This window comes from Rhinolophus sinicus, linkage group LG07, assembly GCF_036562045.2.
Source record: "Rhinolophus sinicus isolate RSC01 linkage group LG07, ASM3656204v1, whole genome shotgun sequence".
NCBI classification, from domain to species: domain Eukaryota; kingdom Metazoa; phylum Chordata; class Mammalia; order Chiroptera; family Rhinolophidae; genus Rhinolophus; species Rhinolophus sinicus.
The window spans coordinates 60,367,399-60,384,437 of record NC_133757.1 but is presented as its reverse complement, the minus strand read 5'-3'; the positions used below and the strand labels follow the sequence as shown (position 1 = coordinate 60,384,437).

The following is a 17,039-nucleotide window of genomic DNA, read 5'->3' as shown; positions in this document are numbered from 1 at the left end:
GCAATTAGAGGGCTTTGAGCACTGAGGTGACATGATCCGACAAAGGATCACTCGGCTTGTCCCCTGAGCAATAGACTATATAGAGTTAAAGAAGGAAGCAGGAGACCATTAGGGAGATGATTTCAATATCTAGGTAAGACACATAGAGGTTCATGGTGAAGGTGATGAGAAGCGATCAGATTCTTGATCTATCAGACATCCAGTATGCTGAGATTGTATGTAAGATATGCAAGGAAGGAAGGGATCAGCAGCGATTCCAAGGCTTTTGGCTACAGCATCTCAAAGTACAGAGTGACATTGACTGAGATGGGTGAACTAGAGGAAGAGCATATTTAGTGGTGGGTTTCAAGGTTTGTAATTCAACAGCCTGGGTTTGAACATGTTTGGTCTAGGGACTTATTAACCATCTGAACAGAGATATCAGGTGGGCAGTTGCCTGGAGTTGATGGGGTGGGTCAAGGCTGGAGAAGTCCATTGGAGTCATCAGTGTATATATGTATCTACAGCTAATGGACTTGACCCGAAGGGGTGTCACCAAAGAAGAGAAGGGATCTCTGAACTGAGCTTGAGGCACCCCAAGATTCAGAGTCTGGGAAGATAAGAAGAACTATAAAGGAGACAGATAAGGAGGCATCTGAAAGGTGGGAGAATTAAGAAAGAATGCTGTCTTGGGCAGGCACCAGAGCCCTGCTGAGGCAGATCCTGCTCTGTAGGATAAGCCCCTGCATAACAACTCTTCCACTGTAGTCAAGGCCAGTCCTCACAACCAGTGAGCCCAACGGTCTGTCCCTCCCATTGATGTGCAATTATCAACCAAGGCTCAACTACAAGAGGAGGGTACACACAACCCACACAAGGGACACACCTGGAGTGAGTGGCTCAGGTGACCAGAAGGACTGCACCACTGAGCCCCACAGCACACCTACTACATAAGGCCACTCTACTAAGACCAGAAGACATAGCAGCCCTACCTAATATATAGAAACAAACACAGGGAGGCAGCCAAAGTGGGGAGACAAAGAAACATGTCCGAAATAAAAGAACAGAACAAGGTACAGAAAAAGAACTAAGCGAAATGGAGATAAGCAATCTATCAGATGCAGAGTTCCAAACATTGGTTATAAGAATGCTCAGTGATCTCCGAGAGAACTTCAACAGAGAGATGAAAACCATAAAAAAGAAACAGTCAGAAATAAAGGATACAATAATGGAAATGAAGAATATATTACAGGGAATCAACAGTAGACTAGATGAAGCAGTGATCTAACCAGTGATGTAGAAGATAAGATAGCAGAAAACACCCAACCAGAACAGCAAAAAGAAAAAAAAGAATCCAAATAATTGAAGAGAGTTTAAGGGGTCTCCATGATAATAGCAAGTGTACCAAGATTTCCATCAGAGGGGTACCAGAAGGAGAAGAAAGAGAGCAAGGAATTGAAAACCTATTTGAAGAAATAATGACAGAAAACTTCCCTAACCTGGTGAAGGAAATAGACATATAAGCCCAGGAAGCGCAGAGTCCCAAACAAGATGAACCTAAAGAGGCCAACACCAAGATACATCATAATTAAAATGCCAAAAGTTAAATACAAAGATAGAATCCTAAAATCAGCAAGAGAAAAGCAGTTAGTTACCTACAAGGGAGCCCCCATAAGACTGTCAGCTGATTTCTCAACAGAAACTTTGCAGGCAAGAAGGGAGTGGCAGGAAATATTCCAAGTGATGAAAATCAATGACATACAACCAAGATTGCTCTACCCAGCAAGGCTGTCATTTAGAATTGAAGGACAGATAAGGTGCTTCTCAGATAAGAAAAAGCTAAAGGAGTTCATCATCACCAAAGCAGTGTTACAAGGAATCTTAGAGAGACTTCTTTAAGATGGGAGGGGGGTTAAGGATGGGCAAAACGGGACAGGATTAAGAGGTACAAAGTGGTTGTTATGCAGTAGTGAATAATATAGTCAATAATATTGTAATAATCATAGTTAATAATTATAGTCAATAATAATTGTAATAACTACCCTGTTTCCCCAAAAACAAGACCTCACCGGGCAATCAGCTCTAATGCATCTTTTGGAGCAAAAATTAATATAAGATCCAGTCATATTTTACTATAATATAAGACTGGGTCTTATATAACATAATATAATATAAGATCGGGTCTTATATTAATTTTTACTCCAAAAGACGCATTAGAGTTGATTGTCTAGCTAGGTCTTATTTTGGGGGAAACACGGTAGATATGGTGCCAGATAGGTGCTAGATCTATCAGGGTGATAGATGGGAATGGGGTTGGGGTCAGGGTGAAAAAGGTGAAGGCATTAAGAAATACAAATTGATAGTTAATACAATATGGGGAATATAATGAACAATGTTGTAAAGATCATGTAAGGTACCAGATGGGCTCTGGACTTATCAGGGGGATCACGTCATAGACTATGTAGATGTCTGACCAATATGCTATACACTTGAAGCTGAAGTAGAATAATATTGAAGGTCAACTATAACTAAATATATAGTTATATATAGCATTGGGGTGTGGAGTACAACATAGGGAAGAGAGTCGATGGTATTGTAACAGCTGTATAAGATGTCAGCGGGGTAGTAGCTTGGGGGGTGGGTTATCACTTTATGAGGGGTTTAAATGTCTAACTATTATGTTGCTTTGTATATATAATTTATTTTTTAATAAAAAATAAATTAAAAATAAAAAAGAAAGAATGATGTTCCAGAAGTGAAGTGAGGGAAGGTCTTCAGAAGCACAGGATGATCAAGTTTGTCAAATTCTCCTGGTAAGGAGTAGAATGAAGGGTGGGGATTGGCCATTATATTTGGGAGATTGTTAATGACCTTGACAAAAGCAGCTTCAGTTCAGTGGTAGGATCAAAACTTAGGTAGATTTATGAGCAATGAGAAAAGGTAGTGGAGACGGTAACCCTAGATAACTTCCTGGAAGAACTGGAGAGTGGTTGAAGGAGCCTGTCATCTCAAAGTAGGACTTTTTGTTCTTGTTGTTAAAGATAAAAGATATATGTGTGAACATGCAGATGGAAATGATCCACAGAGAGAAGCAATTTCATGATGTAGGAAACAGAGGTGACAATTGGAAGAGCAATGCACTTGAGAAGGGAAGAAAGTCTGGGATACAGGAGACAAACAAAGTTAGACATAAATAGGGGCAAAAACGGAGATCGCATTTTAAAAGGAAGACAGGTAGATATTTGGTGGTTTTAAAAGAGAATTCTTTATAGAGAAGCAAAGTGCTCTACTGCCTACTTCTACTCTCTTAGGAAATAGGAGGCAGGGTCATTTTCTGAGAGTCATCTAAGTGAGTGGGAGGACGAATAGAACAGGGGATTTAGAAGATTGCCAGGCAGCATTAGGATGCACTTGAGGTTAGTGGTCATGATTCTAAAATTAGACTCATCATCATATTGGTCTCCAACCTGGATTTTCTCCAGCCATATTCAGCTATAAACACAGTTGTTTTAAAGCAAAGTTGATTCTTCCTGTGCAATATGCACTCAGCACCTATTGTCTGTCAGACCATATGTATGGTGACAGGGATCCAGAGATGGATACAGAGGCCAGCCCAGAGGGAGCCCACTGTCAAGGTAGGGAAACAGACACACCAACAGCCACATGAAGTCCAAGGGGTAAATGTTAGGATAGGCTAAGCTGCAAACATAGAGGAGGGGCGTGGATCCAGGAGCGTCCACTCTTCCTCCTGGAGATGGCAGCTGAACTGATTCTTGGAGGGTGGGTGGGCTTTAGTCATGTCAAGACGGCCAGGTTTCACATGGCAGACTAACAGTGAGCCTGAGTGAATGCTCAGAAGCCTGAAACAGCAGGATACCTGCCAGGCTGGCACCCAAGAGCAGGGTAGCCTCAGGAGAGCCTGGGAGGAGGCAGAACTGGAGTGCCCAAGGCTCCACAGGCTGAGCATCCTTTGCCAATGGCATTGAAGTTCCCCAGATGTGACTCAGTGAAGGATGTGGCTATCCAGCCTCTGCCACACACCAGGGTCTGGGCTTGGTACCTGACTCACTGCTCTCCATCCTGACAGAAGTGATACTCACAGCCCCATCCATCAGGACCTGTTACTGAGCCCTGCTCACTCCCAGGGTCTAGGCTGAGTTTGGCAAGTCAGAAACACATGACACATATGCCTTCCTTTCAGAAATTCATGTCTGGCCACCCTGGTCTGCTTTTGCATCCAGGACACCAGGCCTAGGCTGACTCCAGATAGAAGATACACAGTCAGGGGAACTCCAACCAGCCTTGGTGAAGACTTCTCTATCCTGATGGGCCCTGGAAGCCTGGAATGGCTCGCCCCTCTGCGTTTATCTGGGCATGTTTGTCTTGCTCTGGGGACTGAAGATACAGCTATCACAGCCCCCTTGAAGCCTGCTACCTGCAGTCTACAGGGCAGGTGTTTGATGGCTGGTGGGGACTGAGCTCTCTCTCTCTCCTCCAAGTGGATCTGGACTGCACTGGGCCAAGGGAGTGGACATGGAGGAGACAGGATGGCACAGAGCTAGGTCCCCAAGGCCCAGTACTAACAGTCAGTCAGTAGAAGGATTTTTGAAATCATTCAGATTGTAGTTGTGCTTACAGTGTAATAAAAAATGTAAATTTTACAGAAATACGTTTGTAAAAAGTGAAACTCTCACAAATGTTTGGTGCTTATTCCTCAAACTTTTGTCCCTATATTTATTTACATTTATTAATGGTTCCTTTTTACAAGAATGGAAATATACTATATACAACTGCATTGAGGTTTGTTTTTTTCCACAGCAGTTTATTTGGGGCATTTTTAAATTTAAATAGTAACCAAAGAAATAGGACTTGGAGAGAAAAGAATGTGGAGGGAAGGGGGTGAATGCACCTCAGCCTGGTACTTGGAACGTGCTGGGCCCTCTGTGGCGCGTGTGTGGGACATGTGTTGGAAGAATGGCAGGTGTGGCCTCCCGTGTCCTGCAAGGGTGTGTTTTCCTGCCACGGGCCACATAGCTCTTATCCTGTGTCCTCGTACTGTGTTAACCTGACAGTTTCCCGAGCTGGGATTCTGCTCTGTTCTGCTCTGATGACAGACTTGGGGCACAAAGGAGCCTGGTGTAAGACCCAGCATCCCCTTCCCTGTAATGTTGAGGGAGCTGTTCCAGGGGAGGAGAAGCTGAGGAGCTCCGAGCCCGCTGGCCTCTGCTCCTCAGAAGGCCAGGCTTCTCCACATCTGAGCCCGCCCTTAACCCTCTCTCCTTTCACCTCCTCTCTATCCAGCCCAAGGAAAGAAATAGAGTAGAGAAACACATGCCCTCGCTGTCAATTCCAGTGGCTGAAACACACTCTGCGTACTTTATATAAGCACTTTCTCCATCATTTTCTATGAACTATTCTGCTTTATTAACCTTCATTGCACTTTTCATCACTGGATGTGTAACTGCAGGGGTCAGCTGACTATATCCCCACAGGCCACATCTGGTCTATAGCCTGTTTTCCTGTAGTCTGAAAGCTAACACTGCTTTTCTTTTCTGAAACATTTTTAAAGTGTTTAAATAAAAAACCAAAACAAAACCAGGGAATATGCAACAGAGTAGCATACGGCCCTCATTGTATGAGTATGTATTGTCTGTCCCTTTCTAGAAAGTTTGCTGACCATGCCATTACATAATGATTTGTGGGTTGTTGTTTTTTGTTGTTGTTGTTGTTCATGTTTTTCTCTCCCCACCTCCAGCAGGCAAACTCGACAAAAGCAGGAACTTTGTGCTGTTCGTGCCATATCCATAGATCTAGGACTGTGCTTCACACAAGCAGATGCTCAGGAAATGTTTTCCTGAATGAATGAATGAATGAATACCCCTGGGAAGCCTTTCAGAGCCCAAGGTTGAGATGCTTCTTGGAGTGTCTCAGCCTTCGCCTGAGGTCCTATCCACCTTGAGAACCTGGGTCTGGAGGAGAAAAGAATGGGCGATGTTTCAAAGTCCCAGAGAACAGGGCATGGGAGAAATAGCAGAGAGAACACAAGGCACAGCCGGGAGCCGTGGGCAAGAAGCCCCAAGAGCAACAGGGAGACAAGCAGGGCAATGGCAGCACTGCTACAAGCAGGCCCTGTAAGCAGGCTGCGGAAACGTAGCCAGGCCATCCCCACTGATTGGTGCAGCGTCATCTCTTGTGTGGTCAGACATAGAGATAGACAAGCGAGATGCCAGAATGATAGTAAAGGCACCTGGGGGCTTTAGTTAAGACACCCACAGATAACAAGGACGAGCACCCCCACCTTCCCATGCCTTTTGGGCTACTCCACTACTTTCTTTTCTCCCGAAGGAAGAAAGGGCTTTGGGATTCAGGTGTATCAGGTCCATGATTACGGCAACCCCACGGTTGTTGAAATCTGTTTTACATACACTGTATATTGATTCTGCTCTCGTTGCAAATGTATTTATCTCTATTGCCAATGTAAATATTTCTGTAACATGCAAAGAGGTATTTATAAATTCTGTGTTATTGATTTTTCTCATGTTGCATACACATTTATCTCTTCGGTAATGAAAATGTATCTAGGAAATAGTGAGGCTGATTTATGGAGAAAGGTAGGAGGCGGAGGGAGGTGGTACTGAGCTGGGTAGACTGTCCTTGGCCACGGCTGAAGGAGACCTTGTGGGACTTCCAGAAGGTGCATATTTAATTTGAGGAAACTGCTCTCAGAGGCAAGGGATGCTTACAAAGTCCGTTAGCAAGGCAGGCTGTTGTGCTCACTGGGGCCAGCTATACTTTCAGTTATGGGAGATCCTAAAAGTCAGCAATCCAGGCCAGGAGATACATAGAAACAGCTCCCATTAGTCCCAAACCCAGTTTTAGTTAGTGTACCTTTGAGTGAAAGATATTGGTTCAAAATTTAGCTTGGAGAAGAGGCTAAGCTTTTCCATGGGAGGATGCCAACAATACATGTTACTTACTTCACTAAAAGGTGAAGTAAGGAGATAGACGGCAAGTCACAGAGATAACGGGTAAGCTACAAAGTGCACATGCTTGAGCCTTGACACCTAATTAGTGAATCGAGATGCAGGTGGGCAGCCTGGGGACGGTGCTTTTAAAGACATTCTTCCCCAGCACCTTTCTTCACCTAGACACTCATTATTTCCTCAGGAAGCCCTCTGTGAGGCAGTTACCATCATGGTCCACAAAAACAAGGATCCAGAGTGCCTACCAGGGAAGCTTTCATATCTCCACGCATATCCTGGATTCAGACTTCCTTAGATAGTCACTTTAGGTATCCTGAGTGCCTAAAATGTGTACTGTTCACAAGACGACAGATTGGGCGCTGACAGGGAAGCATTTGTGTGTGCCTTAGCAACAAGATAGAAATAAGATCTACCATAGGAATCTTACTGGGAGGACAGATGGGCAGAAGCCGAGAAAGTGTCTGCTCATGTGAGCCTGGAAACACTGGAAACGTGTGCTGCCTGCTCATAATTGCTTCTATCCAGGTGAGACCTCCGCGGTGCCATCACCCATCACTCCTTCACATGGCCTCTCTGTTTCAACCATCTGAACAACTTATTGTCAGCCTAACAGAAGAGTTAACATTTATTAATCATGGACTGTGTGCCAGGTATATATATCTGTGATCTTTAATCTTCACCAGTCCTGTGAGAAAGATATGAATTAAGAAAGCTAAGACCTCAGTGGTTCTGGAACTGTGCTTCTATCAGAATCAACTGGAGAGCTGTGAAAACAGAGATTGCTGAGTGCCACCCCAAAGTTTCTGATTCAATAGATCTGAGGTGGGCCCTGAGAATTCACATTTCTCAAAAGGTCCCCGGTATTGCTGATGCTGGGGTCCTGAAGACCACACATTAAGAACTACTGGTCTACCTCAAACAGCTAAGGCTTTCAAAGGCAGGATTCACACCCACATCTGTCTGATTCCAAAGCCTCGGTGTTTTAGCTGATATGAATTGCACCATGGTGTGTGTCCCAAATGAACCGTATTTTTTCACATATCAGTGCCTTCTCAGATCATATCTTCTTTTCCTGGAACACTCTACCCCTTGGTTCCCCCTCTGGCTACCTCTGCCCATCCTTCATGACTCAGCTTAGTGTTTCTCCTTCTAGGAAGCATTTCTTTATTCCAGAAGGAGCTGGCTGCTCCTCCTCTGTGTTTCCACGAGCCCCCATGCAGAACTCTATTCCAGTCCCTCTCATGTTGTTTAGTTGTTTCTCTGAGCATTCGCCCACCCCTCACTATGGACCCTGTGAGGATGCTCTGTGTGCCACGGCGCCTTACCTAGTAGGTACTCAGTAACTGTTGGTGGAACGACTGGTTGAATGACTTTAGCCAGCTGCATCATGGACCTTAGGTTTATAGAGACCTCAGCTGTGATGAGCAGCTCTTCATCTCTCCGTGATGGTGGGGGTGGAGCAGAACACTTCTAGCAGTTGCTGAGAAGACAAATTTGAGGAAAAAGCTAACTGAAAGGTGCTGCTAGTGCAGCCTTCTCCAGGCTAGGCATTCCTCGTTTGTTCGGAGGGGCATCGCGTCTGAGTGAGCATCTCTCTTCTGCTGACTGCTAGTGTTGGCTTGGAGCCTGAATGGCTGGCTGCCCCTGTTCTCCTTTATTGCTCCCCTGTGTCCCTTCCAAAACTGAACTCTGACAGGAGGATGAGTGCCCCAGGGGGACGACAGCTTTGGTGTATGAATAGTTGGGCCCTCCTGCTCAAACCTCTAAATAGCCTTGTATAGGTATATTCACTCTGAAACATTATGGTAGTACCTACTGTGTGCTGGGTGTGTTAGTGAGCTTGGAAACTTTCCTTGAAAGAGGAGGAGTGCATTTGAGATGGGAGTGTCCTCTGCAAGGATTTAAGGTTCTGAGAGGTGATGGATGGAGGCGATGGGACTGAGCCATGAGGCTGGCAGAGCAAAGATGGAGGTGGTATTTGGGGGTGGGAACCTGAGTTCTATTGGAACAGAAATGACCATAAAGCCATAAATAGTTGGACTGCCTATCATCCAAGGATGCTCCCTGAGCCTCTGGCCAGGGGCACAGTTGTAAATAAATACCAAGAGGAGAAAGGAAATCTCCATTTCAAATGTGGGGATGAAACAGTAGTGCCAAGCTCCTTGGAAGTTACACATTCATTCCATACTCATGGAAACTGCAGTCATTTAGAGCAGTTCAGTATTTAGACTCAACTGTGTAATTCATCCTGATGTTTTCCATTCATCAAAGCCTTGTGTGTGTTTGTATCACCATGAGAAAAATAAAAAAAATGTGGAAAAAAAGACACCCCCCCTCCTTTCATCACAGACAAATTGCGATGGAGTCACAGCCCTTGGGGCCTTTCAAGCAAGGGAACATGTTGCTTCAATTAGATATAAATAATGAACCATAATTAGAAAGAGTTCTTCATTGAATTTGTTATGTTTCCTTTCATCTGTAATGTATTGAAACGAATACCAAGTTCTGTTTGTGGGCCATGTAGCAGGGCCTGGAGGATTGCTCTAGAGCGTGTCTCCAGAGCAGGAGGAAGTATCCATCGCTGGCTCCTCTGTGCACAGACTGTGAAGGCTGGTGTCATCCTGGGGTCCAGAGTCATGGGTGCAGAGATAGGGCTGCTTCAGTTCCCATCCTCCAAGTTCTTAGATGCTACTGGAGAACACAGACATACAACAGAGTGCAGAATAATTGCTACTACTGTCGTTATAGGCACTGAGTTTGCATCAGGCACTGCTCTAAGAACTGAACACACATAACCCCATTTATTCTCCACTGTAGTCATCTGCTACAGGCTCTACTTCTGACCTTATCTTTAAAACATTTGCAAACTGAGGCACAGAGAGTTTAGCTAACTTGCCAAGGCTCTCAGTGTCAGTGATGGTGGAGCTGGGGGGCAAGGCAGGTCATTGGACTCCGGAGTCCCTGCTTGCCCTCATGCTGCTGTGCTGCTCTCTGAAATCAGCGAGGTCATACTGCCATAGAAGCCATACAAAGTGTGCAGATGACACGGGCTGAGAAACAGCCATGTCTTCCCACCAGGAACGGTGGCAGCTGAATCTTCAAGGGGTTTGTAGAAGGGTGTCAGGTGGATGAGTGAGATAAAGGGATGCCAGGCAGAGGGGGCATCATGGCCGGGTGCCACAGATGGGGACTGTGTGGAATTTCTCATTTCAACACTGGCTATGGGGTTGTGTGAGGTGGTAGCAGCAGCCGGCGATGAGACCAGAAAGTGGAGGGCTGTGTAGGTCAGGCTGAGAAGACTGAGTCTCTCAGAACAACGACTCAGTGAGAGGTGGGGATGATATTTTGGTTGATACAAAGGAAAGACAGATTTCCAGAAGAGAAATAAATAAAGAGTGATCAGACTGAAGCCTGGAGAAAGAGCCTGGCTCACCACTGAGCTGTTTTGTCTTTTGCAATTCTGTTCTGTGTGTGTCATTATCTCAACATATGGAACCAGGTATAGCTCGTCCTGGAGCGCGTAAGAACTTTGTGCCAATTGGTCCTTCCTGGCCTGCCTATACCCCCTGCCCCAAAGGGGGCGCCCCTCCTCTGCCCACGGCTCAGACGGCTGTTCTCTGCTTCTGGGCCTTCTTCATGCAGTCCCTCCCTCCAGCGCATACCTGGCCTGAGTTACCTCTTCCCCTCCATGTACAACAAACCCAAGGCCCTCAGCAGTGCTTTGTTTTATCTTTGCCATCTTTTAATAATTGTCAGCACTTAAAAATCAAGTGATCTCATATAAAACCCAGATTTATTTCCTTATTGAAAAACAAATTGGGGGGGTATGGAAAAACAAATTGGGGGGGTATGGAAAAACAAATTGGGGGGGATACACTCAAAAGGTGACAACTGGGTGGAACTCCAGAATAGCTGCAAGCTTTGAAGGGATATGCCTCTCACTTAATTGGCACAGTCCCTGAATGTGTCTGCCCCACACCAGCTCTGGGGGTCACTGACCAATCCCTGTTGTCAATCTTGCCAACATGTTTTCCTTTCCTTTGCAACAGGCATTAGAATGGAGAACTTCAGCATCCAGCCTCTCCTGTTTCCCTGTTGTCTACGGCTAGACAGTAAGCTCCTTGAGAGCAGGAATCAGGTCTTACTTGTCCTTTTGTCCCTTGAGCTCAGCACAGCACCTGGTTTTAGCTGTTCAGTAACTTTATTAACTTAATCTGCATGGAGAAAACATACGTGTGGTAGAATGAGGCCTTGACAAGTCATGCTCTAGGCTGAGAGACCTGTGCTGCTGAGGTTTGGGAGTGAAGAATGTGGACACGGGCCACAGCCAGGCTCGGACCTCAGGACGGCCTTGCGGCCCATTTATATCCCACGGCGGGCAGCCTGTACCCATGCTTCACTGCCTCTTTGCATTTCAGGACATTCCAGGACCTGTCCAAACAAGTTGAGATGTCTTACGGCACTGTCCGGGACTCCGCTGTGTATGAGTACTTCCGAGCCAAGGGCACCAACCCCCTGGAGCAGGACAGCACATTTGCTGAGCTCTGGCGGACCATCAGCAAGAATGGAGGGGCTGACAACTGCGTGTCCAGTCCTTCGGAGGGCATCAGGAAGGTAGGTGGGAGCTGGCCACCTGGGTATGTGTGCACTGTGGCAGGTGCTGTGGGCATGGCCATCCCCAAGCTAGGAGACAGCCTTCCAGTGGCATCTCCTTTGAGCAGCCCTGTCACCTGCAGGGTGATCCATCTTCAGCAAGTTAAATAGGCATCTCCCACAGGCACGTGAGTTTCAAGTGGGGACACACACCGTCTTTAGGTAGATGTGCATTCTTGACATGAAGATTGTCAGTTTTCAAAGGGTTGGTGAAGAGCAGGCAGATTAAGCCCAAGATGTGGACCTCCCTCCTTGTAGGCTCATAGATGTTGACCCAGAGGTGTCTGCCGACTCCACGTGAGAACACTCAGGAAAAGAAAAAGCACATAACCAAGTGAGAGGTGGAGGGAGTAGGGGGATGAGGTTTAGGAGAGGGCAGTACACTGTAGGTCTGTGCTGTGAAGACATGACCTTGAGAGAGAGTGGTGAGGGCAGCTAGCCTGGGCTGGAGGCTGTACTTGGGGAAACTGAGGGAGGAATGGATGGGAAGTAGCCAGGAGACGGGAAGGATGGAGAAAAGGCATCACATTCTTCAGAAGTGGGTTAGAATTCGCTCACTTATTTCAGTTAATTTCCATTATGATCTGAATGAATCATTATTATCCCATTATACAGATCAGAATCAGAGACACAGGGTTACACTCCTATTTGGATCTGACACCTGGGGTTCCAAGCTGAGGAATTTAGCATGTATCCACCATGCTCTGTGGAGCCCTTGCAGGTCATGAGGAGGAAGATGGTGGGATGAAGGCAGGTGTCATAAGGATGCTGCTGGTGGTGGCATCCTTCTGTCCAGTGACCCCCACATCCAGTGGCTGCTGTGCCTGTGGTCATTAATGAATGATGTGAGAAAGATGACAGCTGTGGTCAGCACACTGCCTCTCTGAGCAGAACGGCTGTCCAGGCTGCTTCAGCATGTCGTCCCTTCCATTCCCTGCTCTACCTGCCCACCACTTCTGTGGAACCTTCCCACACTCACACAGTCACACTCATTCACACACACACACATACACACACCCGGCCCAGCCTGCCTCAGTGTCTCCTCCTTTCTTTCCAGTACAATTCCATCTTTGTAGAACCATCTCACAGGCTCTCACACATTGTCACACATCTTCCCACACACACTCCCACATACACACTCATGCACACACATATTCATGTACACACACACACACACACACACACACACACCTGTGTGATACATCCCAAGCCACTTGGTGAACGCTTGGCCTTACTACAGAAGGCAGTGGATATAAGGGGACTGTCTGAGGAAAGCTTCTGGGCCACCAGGCCCACCACCCTGCTCATCATGATAAGGAGTGTCCTCAGCAGTCTGCCCGCCCTCTCAGCACAGCCCCAAGGAGCCCAGGGAGAGAGGCAGAGGCCTGAGTCCTGCTTTAGAAGCAGCGGGGCGTCTAGGTGGAGTGAAGCCTCTGTCCCCTGGAGGGACCTGGTGACTGGCTGAAGTGCTGTGTATGAGTGAGAGCCCCATGCACACACGCGTCACACTGCAGTTAGCTCAGGATAGCGTCTTGTCATTTAGCCACGTTGAACAGCAGAAAGTGTCTGGGTTCTGGAGCCTGACACATTTGAGCATGAGTCTCCACAACTCACCAGCTGTGTGAACTTGAGCACCTCACTCTTCCTGTCTGGAACCCTCAGAGCTGAGAGGGGCCTGGGCAACTCTGGGGTCTTTTTAGACACTGAAAACATATAAAAGTTCGTGTTATGGTAGACGTTGACTGTTTACATTTAGCCAAGTGATACCTTAACAAAAACAATAAAATGCAACATAAATGTTGCTATTCCCGTGCTTGTAAGATTTATTAAAACCTCTTCACTCTTAGCACACTGCAAAGGATGGCGCACTAACCTCCAGCTGCTGGTCTTCCTTCATCCCTGACAGGGAATCTTTGTGGCTGTAGGTGAGCTCATTTGGAAATAATGAATACTAAGTTGATTTAAGGCCTTTTATTAACGTAGGTCCTGGGCCAAATGGCCTTGGAGCTTCCCTTCTCTCTTTGTCTCTCACGGATAGCCAATGCTCCTGTCCACATTGGACACTTTGAATACTTATGAGGATTCATTGCAACAATGCTATAAAAAGCACTTGTTATAAAAGAAAAGAGAGCTACTTTTTACTTTGCTAAACTTCTATTAATGGAAGACACTTTAAAGAAAATAAAAAACATAAGTCACACACTAACAGGGGTATTTACAATGCATATGACCAATATAGGATTGATATCAAGATCATATGAAAAGTTCAAACAATTTAATAGAAAATTGGGCAAAAGACTTGCACAGAAGAGGCAACACATATGGCCAATAATTATGTGAAGAGATATTCAAAATCATTAGTGATCCGGGAAATACAAATCGAGATCATAAAGACACATCATTTTACACCAATTAGACTGGCACACAATGAGAGGTGATGAAGAGGACGGCGTAACAGGTGGTTAATTGCTGGTGGGAGTGTACTCAGGTCAACCACTTTAGAAACAAGTTTGTCATTCTCTCGTTAAATGGAATATTTGCATACCCTGTGATCCAGCAATTCCACTCCTATGTATCCACCCAAAATAAACTTCTGCATTGCACTCCAGGGAGGAGACAGGACATGGCAGCATTGCTTACAGAGGCAAAACCCTGGAAACAATCCAGGTGAACATTAACAAGGTAAAAAATATATAACCTACAATGAAATGAATCCACTCCAGCTTCATGTAATAGTATGGATGAACCTGAGCAGAATAATATTGAGTAAAAAAAAAAAGGTATTAAAGGCAATTTCATATGGGTCATCTATAGAAAATAACTTACAACATAATACCCTTTTAAAAACGTATAAAACTCATGAATACACACATCCAAAGTAATGATAAAATACAAGATTCATGATAGTGGTTATTGCTAAGGGGAGAGGCAGAGCCACAATGAGGAGAGAAGCCTCTTCATGGATGAAAGTTGGTTCTGTGTTAGCTTTAGATTCAAGGTTGTTGTTTCCTTTTCTTTTCTTTCTTTCTTTTTTTTTTCATTTCTCCTAATAAATAATAAATAAGCTAATTAAAAAAGAGGGCCATTCCTGGACAAAAGGACAGGTGTGCTGAATCCAGGGCTGTGATGAATCCTGTTCTGGGCACCTACGTGCTTTTTCAAATAGATAAGTCCAGGCCCAGCCCAGCAGAGTTCAGCTCACACATGCCAGCTCCTTCTCTGCTCACAGCTTCTCATGTGCCTGCCTGTTCTTGCTCCTGGTGTATCTCAAGAAGGCAGACACCCCTAGTAAATCCCTCTGGAAGGTGATAAATCTGGAGATGGGTTGTCAGGAAAACATCTCCTTGTCACCCTACTTACCCCGAGTCCATTGCTGGCACATTAGAAATCATTCACTCTCTGGTGATATTTAGGGTCTTACTCATGAATAAAACAATGTAAAAATAATCAGTAGTGCAAGATGCAAATAAAGATCCCATATAAAGGCCTATAGCTTCATGGTACTGAATGTAACCCCTTTTCAGTATGTGGGGTACGTTACTTTTATGAAACCTTCTTTTTATAAACCCCAAGCTGGCTTTAGGGTCACAAATCTTTCTCTTTCATTCGGATCTTTAGGAGAAAAACTGACTGCCAGCACTAGACAAATGTTAAGGGTTTTATAACTAGTCTCATAAAAGAGACTTTATAGTACTGTCAGAAAATGGAGTGCGCTGCAATTTTTACTGGAAGGACAGCTCGGATTCACTCTCGGACCCTCCTTCATGGGGCTGTTCTGGTGAGGACTGCACCTAATTGCTGTCAGAAACTCTTCCTGTCCCCAGTCCCTATGTAGCTGACTCCCCCTCGCCCCAGGCTAAGCCATGTGAATTCCCCAGGCTACAGCAGACCAGACTGAGGTGGCCGTGCCCTGAGTGAGGTCCATGTTTTGAATCTACAAACTGTAAGGAAACATCCAGCATGTTGGGAGATATGGGCCTGATCCTGATAATCAGGGAAGAGCAGCTTCTCTAAATCCCAAACAGAACGTGCATCTCTGCAGTGCAGGCAGCCTGACAAAGGTCGAGAAGGGGACACCCTCAAAGTATGTCTCAGGAAACTTCTTCAGCAAGGGGAGGACGACCCCACTTCTAATGTCCAGCTCCTCCTTGGTGACCTCTCCATTTCTGGAGAGTGCTTGGTAGGGGAGCAATGTCTAATTGCTCCTGAAGTCAAGGAGCTTGGTGTCGAGGGTAACCTCAGAGAGCTGCTATTGCATTTTCCTTGGGAGTGCTGCAGCTTTTAATGACTTGAAACCAATTTAGCTGGGAAATTGCTTAGCAAGAGGTGATCATTGTTCCACAGAATCAGAACTGGAGAAAGGGATAATGTCATGATTGCCCCACTACTGTGACCCACTCCTTCCTACCAGCGTCCACTCAGACAAGGAGAGGGCAGCCCTTCCTGGGCTCTGGTGAAGAAGGCAGAAAGGAATTTGGAAGGGGAGGCAAGTTTTATTTATTTATTAAGAGCCTACAACACAGTTTTGACCACAAACTTCCCTGGCACCCAGTAAGTCTTAATAAATACTGGATTGTCCCTGAATGAGTCATCTGTTTGCTGTCTGACTGAGCAGAGACACATACATCAGGGAGGTAGTTGGTGCCATCAGTTAGCTGTTTACCCTCCCTGGCTTCTGTGATGGCAGGGACTAGGGAAATAGCTCTGGGGTCCCTTTTCAGGATTGTCTGTAGCCTTCTAGCCTTCTCTTAGGGAAGAGACCCTTCTGGTCCTCAGAGAGAAGAGAGAGGCTGCCTTTAGTTCCCTCAGCCACCTGCACCTGTCAGACTTGAGGAAAGACTAAACTAAGGTCTGGCAAAGTATGGTCCGGGGACTAAGTGTGGCCCACCACCTGTTTCTGTCAGTAAAGTTTTATTTGCACAAAGCCACACCCATTCATTTACACACTGCCTATGGCTGCTTTCCTGCTACTTCAGCAGATTTGAGCAATTGTGACAGAGACCATATGGTCCCCTAAGTTTAAAATATTTATTTCCTGGCCCTTTAAAGAAAAAGCTGATGATCCCTGGTCTAGAGCAGAGGTGGTGCAGGCAGACTGGCCCTAGGTCTATACATCTAATAGCACATAGGCACATCTAGTAGTGTATCGTCTAGCTCTGTGCCTCCTAGTAGCATACAGGCTCTGCCTATAGACTGTCCTTTCTTGTCCTTTTCTAACCCTGGTGGCCCAGAGACTTCTCCCTCACTGCACTGGACCCCAGCTTTCTTCCTGGCCGGGCCTCGACTCCTCTTGCAATCTGTTGAGCAGTCTCTGTAGCAGGCAGTATGCCAGCTGATCTACATACATTATTCCTTTCATCCTGAACCAAACTACTTGCTGATTATTATCTCCATCATGCAGAAACGGGATGGGACTGGAGCCTC

The 17,039-nt window shown here is 45.8% G+C and overlaps 1 protein-coding gene across 2 annotated transcripts in view; it reads left to right on the top strand.

Annotated features, from left to right (window-relative positions):
* The window catches only part of GRID1 (glutamate ionotropic receptor delta type subunit 1), a 702,415-nt gene that overhangs the window by 649,929 nt on the left and 35,447 nt on the right, over positions 1-17,039 (top strand). For both annotated transcript variants that reach the window (XM_074339723.1, XM_074339722.1), the window contains exon 13: positions 11,381-11,576. In XM_074339723.1, coding sequence (XP_074195824.1) covers positions 11,381-11,576 — 196 coding nt within the window. The remainder of the gene's footprint in view (positions 1-11,380; positions 11,577-17,039) is intronic.